Genomic DNA, 10,600 nt, shown 5'->3' with positions numbered 1-10,600 from the left:
CAAAGAAGCCAACGTAACGAGATCTTCGAATACTTAAAGCGAAATGAGATACACCATTATTGTGGTGTTTGCACGATTTTTAAAATGCGTAAGATTCGTACAGCTTAATATACAATGAAGTAGCTTATTTCAAGGCCGATAGATATTGTCTCACTGATTTCGAATAGTTACGTACGAGAATTCGCACGTAAAAAGCGTATCATCATAAAAGCCCGGGCGTCCGCTTAACTCAGTTGCCATTTATTCAATGGGATATCTTGAAATCTACTAGACTCCCTAGAGTTGAAGCTCGACAATGAAGTATGGGTCCAAAAATAAATAGTTTGTTTGTTTGAAATAGCTGTGACCTGAGGAATGTTTTTATACGAATCAAAGCGACCACATCAAGAGGCAATATATTTAAGTAAAAAACCTGCTATTCTAAACAATTCCACCTATTAAACAGACATAACCGTTATCAAATACTCACCACACTTCTCGTCCTTTGAATCTTAAGGGTTAATATACCTGTTTTATTACCTTCCCAATCTTTACTCGTAAGAATTGTTTCCGCGAGCATAAAAAGAAAAATGCTTACAATACCAAGGCCACCGTATGTCATTAATGCATTGCAGGTGGTACTATGAACCGTATCGAGTCCGTTCAGCATGAATTAGACTCCCAGCCTACGATTTACATTTTCGATTATTATATCTTTTGTCTGGAATATCCCATTCAACATTTTAAGGACATCCACCGTTTGCAATCGTACCGGATAACGCTTGCAGTCATATCCCTGTCATACTATCAGAATAACATACGCTACAGCAACGCTCCAAATCTAACTGTCAGGGGGTAGAACCCTACTTGTTCTGCAGGAGTCTGCTTCTGAATATCTTCGTCATAAAGAACCAGTAATCTTTGTTGATATTGCTATTGGTGAGATACAAGCAGAAGCACCTATGGAAGAAATTGAAGTTTTTTTTTTGTCCGCAGAGCCATTAATTCTTTAACGATGATTCTTTACAGATGAGCCTTGATGGTCTAATGCTAATATCCTGTCAAAAAAAAGAATGCCAAGATATTACCGGAACCACCTATTGAGCGTACCTGCTTCAAATTTAAGGTCCCTCACTAATTCCTATTTAAGTATTCCCCGTCCCGAACATACCAATTTTAATATATCTCATTATGCTGGTTTTTGATTCTCAGTTTTAAGACGATTCTCACTATTTCGCATCGTCAAACCGAATATATAGTCCTTTCCTTTGGAATTATACAGGACAACATACATTACAGGACGATATTTCAAATACTTTGTACTATTGACTCACTGGCTTTAATGGAAGCACTATTTTAAAGCAAATGTGTAACTTCATTTTTTATGAAGCAAGTTCGTGTTACTGAAATGCCTTAACTCATTTGTGTACCACCGATACAACTAGGACATACTGTTACTGTCCAAAAAACCGCCATTTGTTTTCCTAGGCGGTGTCCCTTTTCTATTCTTTGTCAATATATTGTGTATCAGCTGTTGGGTCCTGTTCATAATATGCTGTTAGTGTCTCGATTTACTGGTCTACGCGCATAACTACTATCGTGGCCAGGTGTCATCGGCGCAAGATTTATCCGAGAAAGCAAAAGCTCTATTTCTATCTTTGTCATATCATATTAGCGATCATCGTTGTTGCAAGCGTGACACTTGTTATTATTTATTACACGAGCTATTCGTCGCAAAAGATACAGCGGGGATCGGTCTGAAGGTGAGAAATGATGGTTACTATGGGTATATTTTTTAATTGATCTAAGGAGTGTGTATTTTCAGAAGCTTATAAAGGGGGTAATATATATGGAGTAGTTGGTATTCGGTATTTGTGGGATACTGTTTGCTATAGACCTGAGAAGGCTGGCACAAAGGGTACAGCTCTTCAATTTCTATAATATGATTAGTCAATTCTGGTTCGAAGAAAGAATATTCGCCGGAGTTTAGTAAGGAGCTTGTGCTGACACCAACAATGTTTAACCGAAATCGATCTAGCGATACTCCATATCCTTGGGTCAGTTTCAGTATCAAATGTGGAGCTCGAATTTTCCGATAATTGCCGCTGATAATTGCCGATAATTAATGCAACCATCATATTTATTATAATATCAAATACGTCTTTCGACTGTTACGTTCAGTATTGCCTTATTTAAAGATTTCTTTGGACGGCTGGCTCCAATCAGCACGAAACGAACCGTGTATCTGTCTACACCCGACTCCAAAACCGGGACCACTCTTGCGTCCTTCCAGTTAGTAGGCAACCACGTTACTAGTGAATTGCCAAAATAGTAACACCGAAATCAGTGGTGCAGTACATCCGTGGCACTTTATCGCAGAGAGTTACTGGTTTACAACATGATCTCAGTCAGGGAAAGTTTGTGCGGATTGCCATAATATCTAAGCAATAATCCTGTGCATTTATTCCAACCGAGCGTTATGCCGCACAACGGCAATGTGGGTCTCGTGTGTAGTTCATTTCTATGATACAGTTCGCTGTGCTACAGCAGTCAACTCGTAGCGCCAATTCTCACTTTAAGACCTAGAGTTATCGCGGTTAACTGCGGAAAATAGGACCGACCCTAGCCGGTCTTAGTCCACGGCACCGTTGCTTGGTCATATAATAGACACGAACCGTCAGACAGACAAGCGGACATAGCGGTTAAACAAATCAGGCTGGCCCTTTTTTCCTTGCCCCTTTTTCTTCTTGCTGCTGCTGCTGCAGCTGCCGCACCCTGTTCTTCAAAGTGACTAGTAAGTGATTCTGGGCTTATGTGGGTAAAAGCCGAGGTACAGTTTTCTGTTAATAGCATGATCAATTGTCTGCGCCATTTGTTCTATCGAGAACTAGGAACCATGGCCTATATTTGAGTTTTGTATTCAAATGAAAATCTTCGCATACGCAGCTATATGATGATTAAATCTAAGCGGCTTTTGATTCTAACTAATTCTTAGTGTTTCATAGAGTAAGCAAACAAGACGCGTTGTGACTCAAAGCCACAGTTCTTCAGAGAATACAGCTGGTGCTGGAACCGTCATTGACATCTATGATAAATATCTGCCTTAATATCGTTATTGTTGACATTAATGCATTGATGTCTGTGTATTTCCAGTAGTACTGGAGGAACGTATTCTTCTAGTGTATGTGCTTTGTCTTTGATCTTAACACAAGGTTGATCCATAACAGCCTTATGCGTTCAATGATCCTGTACGAGCACAACATTTAACCTGAGTAGTTAGATGACTTCCTGTTATTCAAATGCTCAGAAGGTAAAGAACCACATATTTTGAAGATTATGAATGAACAGCCGAAGACAGCATATGTAAAATAGCGGCCAGTTGAGAGAAGGCGAAAGGCACTAACAGTTATTTACGCCCTGCTGCGATTGCAACTTACCTACCTTCATCAGCTACTTTGCTAACTGATCAACTAGTCGCCATCTAATAGTACCGTAAAACTGATATCTGAACACGCTCTCGTTTACCTATTCGTTTGTACGTCTGGCTGTTATTACTATAGTCGTTGTCATCGTCATGATACCGTTCATTTAGTAAACGTAAGGACGAGCGATGGTGAACCGACGACAATAACGACGGCGGCGGCGGCAACGACCACAACAGCTCATTCTACCGACGGCAAGCGGGCTGCTGCTGCCGAGATTGACGCCCCCTTCGTCCGCCAACAACGATCGTGATTCACTGATTGACCAACACAGGTAAGCAACAGTCAGCAGACAAACAGGCTAAAACTTAGTTAGCAACGCAGTACAATGACGGTGGTATCATTGTAGATGCTGTCGTCATTGCTGCCGTTGCTGCTGGTTGCGGCGGAACGAACTGACTACGAACTGTACTTCGCCCCAAGATTTTTCTTCTCTATACCCGATTAGCCAGCTACAGTGGAAGCAATTGTGTGGTTCTTCGTTCGCTGTTTGGATCGCAATCGAGACTTCAGTCTTCATCGTGCCGCCGGCGCCGCTGCAGTGGCTGGCGGCAAGGCGCTGTTGTTGCTGATTTTATTGCAGCCGACTACACATAGCGACGCTCCTCGCAATGCAGTTATGGTTTAGTCAGTAGAAGCAGGAATCAAAACATTGTCGCTCCGGAACGCGAAGCGTCTCGTGTGTGCGATGTGTAAATAGCTGCTGTTTCAACAGGTATAGTTGCGGCCGTTTCAACTGAGTTATAACTGTGGTGCAGGTGCTCTGCTGCTATTAGCAATCGTGGGGTATCTGTTAAGCTATTTCTTTTTCGCCATTATCATTGTTGCAGTTGTAATTGCGCTCTTAAATGACTCTAATCGTAGTATCAAAAGATACGTTCCTGCGTAGCCGACTGAATTTGTGATTTGGTGTGACTGGTGTCATTTTATTAAGTTCAGGATTACTCTCATAAAATATCGGTCGGAACCGCCCGCCAGGATAGGCGCCCCTCAGCCCGAGCCAGGTATGTATAATCTCGAGCCTTAAGTATAACCAACATTACTCGTCTGAGCACCCCCTGGTGTCACTTGCCCACATACATCGGAGACTACAATTGTAGGCCCTAAAAGGAGCAATGGCTGCTATTATATATATATATATATATATATATTGGAGGCGAAACGAATGCTGTGTAGTTCGACTAATATATCGTTATTGACAACTCAGTAAAACACTTAACATAATAAACATGTCGAACCACTTATGATTTTGTGTTCTCCATTCGGTCTTCGTCCACTTGGAATGAAGCGCGCTCTGTGCTCGGATTCAAAACTGCGCGGGACGGTCCTTTCCCCTCTGGATAACGGCGCGCCTTCGTGAGTTCCTTCCGAAAGCGCACACTCCCGCATGCGTCTGTGTCTGGGCGCGCCATCAAGCCCCGCGAATTCCATCGAGCTCGTATCGAGAGCTGGCACTGAGTCCGGTCGTATTTGCTGCTATATCGTGTTCTGTTATGCACGCCTATCCACCGGAAAGGTCGGATGTGACTAGTTTCGGAATGTTTGAACAATAAATAATTTGCAATGCGCGAGTTTCAGCACAAAATGTAAACCAGTGTTAATTCCATAGGTGTGCTTTCACCGATTATGTGTAACTTTTTCGGTGAGAGAGGTACAAATAAGTCCTGTACTTTGCTCTGAGCAGTGGTTACACTGTCCCGCGATGCCCGTTTATGTGTCGCTCCTCTGTTGTCGATGGTCTTGATGGCCGGTGGGTCCGTGTCGAATGGTTAGTGATGTTTTGTCGCTTCACCTGGTTACTGGTTTTGTTTCACGTACGATCGAGTTGACTCTGGGGTTCTGTAGCCAAGTTGAGTCTTATTGCCCGCCATATATCCGACGGATTTATTGCGACACCGGCCGTTCTGCAGCATTGTCATGACCAGTAGCAGCATCAAGGAGAACTGAATTGTTGTTGTGAGCGGATGACGTCGTTTTTTAAGCTGGGTGGGTGGGTGTCTGTCTGAGTGTATATGTTTCCCTTTGCTCAGCGCCGACAGCGACAGCAGCGGCTGGAGCAGCACGAGAAGTACGATACTAGTGCCAACATCAACAGAAGCAGAACCGGCAATAATAGCAGCATCAACGAGCGCGGCGGCGGCGGCGGCGGCGGCGGCAGGAGGTACAGACACCGTCAGAGAAGTGTGGTCCTGCTCGTGGACTGAGTACGTCTGTCCGCCCGTCTATGGTTGGTTAGGCTCGTTATGCGTGTCGCCATGTTTGCGTCATTGGAAAGAAAAACGGAGTATTTGCTGCTGCCGACCGACGTCGTCTCCACTACAGCCGCTGCCACCTCTACAGCTACAGTCGATCCCCGCGGCCCGTTTGTTTGTTGAAGCGCGACCTGCCTGTCGGTCTGTCCGTCCGGCCAGGCGACCGCCCGCTAGTCTGTCCCTGTACTGCTGCTGCTACCAGCAATCGCAGTGGCGATGAGTTGCTGAGGCGATGTTTGTGGCCGCTGGCTGCTGGTGACTGGCGAAAGAACCAACGAACGCCGAGCGGCTGGCGTTTGTGCTGCAGCAGTGAGTCAGTTAGCTAGCCATCCAGCCAGTAATGCTGCCAATCATCGTGATAGTGCGTGGCTGACGATAGCAATAACAGTCGCAGTAGCGGCAGCAGCCAGTTCTAGCGATCGGGGGGGGGGGTCGCTGCTGCTGCTGCTGTACTAGTAGAAACAAGTCAGTGACAACAACAGTCAGAGCGGCGGCAGCAGCAGCAGGCTGGCAGTGTGGGAGTGTTCGTGTTTCCTGACATTGCCGCTGTTGCTGCTGGCGATCGGCAGTGCCTTTGTTACGTGTGGCTAAGCGAACGGCAAACCAACGGTTAATCGATCCGGTTCACCGCTGCATGCTCCACTGCGGCTGGCCAGTGTCTATGGCCAGAACTCGCAGCGACACGACGACCCAGCACGTACCATACCTGCAACTGACGAGGGCACAAAGAAAAGTCTCAGAAGTGCGTTCCATACCCGTCGTTCTATTATTACGCTCTCTTCGGGCACGCAACACTCAAATAAGACGGCCGTGTGCGGTGACCACTTTGAGGGTACCTGGCTGAAGTAGAACCTCTCGGTCTGCACCCTTTGTTCGTGTCTTCGTCGTTTTCGCGGCGGCAGCAGCAGCAGCACGACGACAACTGTTTTGTCCATTCATATACAAATAATAACAGCCGTAATCTCTCTTTGTCGTTGCTGCCGCCTTCGCCGCCGCCGCCGCCGCCGACGCGGACGCCTCTAAGTATCCTCAAGCTGTGTCAGGGTCACCATTTCTTTATCTGAAGCATAGATACAAGGCACAATACGCTCGCAGCGCATCTATACGGTTAATATTAAATTTTGCAGGTGTTGCTGCAGAAATAGCTGTGGGTTTCGTCGGCCACCGTTATTGTGATTATTGTCGTCAACGACGACGACAACAACAACAACAACAACAACAACAACAACAGCAACAGCAACAACAACAACATTCACTTTCGTCCCAGTGTGAGTGCAGCGGATAGTACTCCTTCGTTTTATTATCATCTACTATCTACCTGTTACAGCATTACTATCGTGATCATCTTCACGATTACTCATGTGCTGCTACTGCCGCAACTGTTCAGTGGCTTTTATGGGAGGCGCTTTCATTGTGTCTTCAAACCATCGTTGAAGTCAACGGTGTATTCGAGCAGCTGCTACTGCTGCTGCTCGTATAAGCCTGTTCAGAAGAAAGAGAAACTTAGGAATTACAGTACAACTACGGGTGTCCTGCCGGCCGGTCTTTCCGCCTCGCTGAGGAATAAGTGGGGGCGGCAGTTGCTGCAACAGCCGCAGCAAAAACGACGACGACAACGACAACACCAGCAGAGGTTGCAGGCTTCATCGTATGTCAACTGTCGCATTTCGTCTGTTCCTCCCCATTTCGAGTAACAGCCAGAAGGAAATTAAGAAGAAGTGACGACTAAAAGAAACGCAGAATTTGGTGGTCACTGTTGTGTTCCGTGATAACTTCCGCATCGTGTCCTCGAGCTATTACCGAACGAGCGTTATTGGTGGCTCGCCTCCTGAGCTTAAGGCAAACGAAGTTAACGACATTCCAAAACAAAATAACAGAAATAACAACAACAACAACAACAAAATAACAACGTCAACACAGACACCGAATTTGACAGCGTCGAATCGGCTATCAAAGAGGAACAGGACGGGGGTAGCACGAGGGCGGCGGCAACGGCGGCATGACAGCGACAGCCGCCAACGGGGAACCTATCCAACATCAACACCATTACGATTATCGCCGGCTTCTACATCCTCTATTACTTTCCCGGCTGGTTGGAGTTGTTGTCGCTGGTGCTGCCGTTGCTGCCCTCAGCGGTGGCAGTAGAATGAATCAAGTTCGAATGGTCACAGGTGCAAATAATAAAAGTGTCGAGGAGTGAAAAAAAGTTCCTCAAAGTGAATAGTAGAGTGAAAAATACGAAGTAGTGTGGAGTATCGCTGTGGGTTTGAGTTCGTGAGTCATTTAGGTGGGACTCAGGAACGACCGTCATCGCCATCGGCGGCACTGGAACATCAAGGTGTTGATGATTAATGCGCTGTTCATCCGTTCCTGTCCGTGCGACCGCCATCTGCCCCAGCTGCTACTACCCCGTTTCTTCGGTTGTTGTTGTTGTTGTTGTTGTTGTCGTCGTCGTCGTCGTCGTCGTCGTCGTCGTCGTCGTCGTCGTCGTCGTCGCCGCCGCCGCCGTTGATATCGCCGCTTCCATCTCGTCTTCCTCCTCCCGCTCTTCCATTATCGTTACCACTGAAGCACTAGACAAGATAATCGAAATTAGACCAAACGACGAAGACGAAGACGACGTCTTCGTCACCTTGTCGAATCTAGTTGTCGTCGCCGTTACCAAGGCGGGGGCCGCCGCCCTCGCCAAACGAGCATGCAATGGAGGGCGTAACAAGCGACGAACTTGTCATAGGAGGAGTAGGAGGAGGAGGCGGGGGTCCGGGACCGCTCATGTTGGCGACGACAGGAAATTCAGACAGTCCGCTGCTCGTCGGCCCGTTGCCGATGCCACTGCCATCCAATCTGGTCGGTGGATCCGGGGGCGCAAGCGGCGGCGGTGTTGTTTCTGGTAGTGGCGACCACCCCATCAGCAATGAGAACACGGCCAATTTCGAACGAGGCGTCGGTCGTAGTCGCAGCGCATTCCAGCTACGCACAGGTGATTGAATCAATGAGCGACTCCATTACTCTAATAATAAATATAATGACCATCCTACGGGTGCGCAGTCATAATACAGTAACTTAGTTTGAGTTTAATAGGAACAAAAATTTTATGTAGCTATTCCTTAAGGTAATTATATAAAGAACACTGAAACTAATAATAAGTGTTACCTTGCTTACACAAAATGAGGAAGGCTTGAATGTCGTAATAATAAGACACAACAACGCCCTTCAGCAGCTGAAGTAAATGCATCCAACTATCGTTAGTCTAGTGTGTGTTTTTACAAAAATATTATATCTACATGTGCAAGAAACTTGAATGATCTTTGTCGTAGGATAACGATGAAAGCTTTGCTCTGAATCCACTAGCTGGAAAGTTTAGTTTGTCAAAGTTATCAGAAATGAACAAAAACCTTATATTAGCGAACCTGAAGTAACCAGTTGAGCACATCTCCTATTTCGGCGTAAATCAAAGGAACAGCAGTTCGAGGTTCTTGGATTTTTTCAAAAAAAACTGATGCTCTATATACATATACAGTTTATCTGATCTATCCAATTTAATTGGGCTGTGTCTCCGAGATTTTTTGCCGCCTGGGTACATCAACATATAGCCATCAGTTAGGGCTTGTAATAACATATAGGAAATTGAATTTTAGCTCCATTCTTTCCTGTGCTGCCCGTAGCACCCGCCGACGCCGCGTCCAGCGTCCGAGGCGGCCATGCATTCAGCAGCTCATTCGATTTGATTATGCTGGTAATCGTACATTTATATTTAAAAACTGTGCCTTATATCATGGGATTATCTCGAGTGTACATGCAAATGGAAGGGGTCTAATAATAAGTGTGTAATAGAGCCGGAATGTGACGTGCTCGCTCTCTCACGTGGATGACGACGTCGTGAACCGCTCTTCGTTACTGCTGGTACTTCTGCTGCTGCTTACCAGCTCTTCTATTACGTTTTGGCACGGTTACTTTTGCTGCTGTTATGATAAGCACATATCGCAGTCGCTGCTAAATAGGGATCATCTATTGGCTCACCCATATCTAGGGTTCATGAAGTAACCGTTGCGGCTAGGAGCTGCCGCTCGTTGTCGCAGACAGAACACGCGTAGTTCAGAATTGGAGTTATAGTGGAGGAGACCGATCAGTTTTCATTGAATGGTTGAACGATCAGGCCAAGCTTACTGTGCCTTTGTTAACCCTTACGGTGACATTCGTCGGTTTCCTAACATTTCATCATCTTGGCGTAGAAGAATCGCAATTGTGTATCAGAACTTGTCAATACGAGTAATTAACATGTTATGTCATATACCAATATTGGATATCTGTATATTTCTAGTGCTCAATGGGATTAGTTTTATTTTTTTTTTATCGTGATTTTACTGCTTAGTTAGCATACGCTATTTGAAACATGATTAAAGTAAGAGCTTTTTTAAGGTTCACTCTGCTAGACCTATCACTAGATTCCTGTCTGAAAATTCCCATTTGCAGACTCTTTGACAACCAGACTATTGCATAAAACTCATGTACACCAATATTGATATACATAAAAATAACAAAACAAAAAAATAACAACCCGTCTGGCTTGTAATGAAGATTGAAACATTATACCAGCGGTTGTCTCGTCTCACCACCTCCGAGCCTAATATATAATGCATATGTCGGAATAGATGCGTGTGTATTTGGCCACTGAGTCGTCGCGTGCCAGTCCCTCACCAACTGGCCTTAGTTGATTCGCGTTCTGGAACACATCGACGACAAGGCGCACCAACTGGAGAATGCAAACTGGAAACAGCGGTAATGCTTGTCCTAGTTGAAGTGCAATCAATTGTTTGCGGCGAAGCTTACCAGAGCGGACGACAACGCCGATTTAAGCAAACGTATAGCAAACCCGTCAGACTGAAA

The 10,600-nt window shown here is 45.6% G+C and overlaps 1 protein-coding gene across 4 annotated transcripts in view; it reads left to right on the top strand.

Annotated features, from left to right (window-relative positions):
- The first annotated feature begins 3,594 nt into the window (after positions 1-3,594).
- Positions 3,595-10,600, top strand: part of LOC111269162 (uncharacterized) — a 41,437-nt gene continuing 34,431 nt past the window's right edge. For 2 of the 4 annotated variants that reach the window (XM_086971991.1, XM_022848572.2), the window contains exons 1-2: positions 3,595-4,465; positions 4,750-8,693. In XM_086971991.1, coding sequence (XP_086828117.1) covers positions 8,414-8,693 — 280 coding nt within the window. In that variant the 5' untranslated portion in view covers positions 3,595-4,465; positions 4,750-8,413. The remainder of the gene's footprint in view (positions 4,466-4,749; positions 8,694-10,600) is intronic. The other 2 variants (XM_086971989.1, XM_086971990.1) reach the window with 2 other exon arrangements.

Source organism: Varroa jacobsoni, unplaced genomic scaffold (assembly GCF_002532875.2).
Source record: "Varroa jacobsoni isolate VJ856 unplaced genomic scaffold, vjacob_1.0 scaffold_1358, whole genome shotgun sequence".
Taxonomy (NCBI): domain Eukaryota; kingdom Metazoa; phylum Arthropoda; class Arachnida; order Mesostigmata; family Varroidae; genus Varroa; species Varroa jacobsoni.
This window is presented reverse-complemented; position numbering and strand designations above follow the sequence as displayed.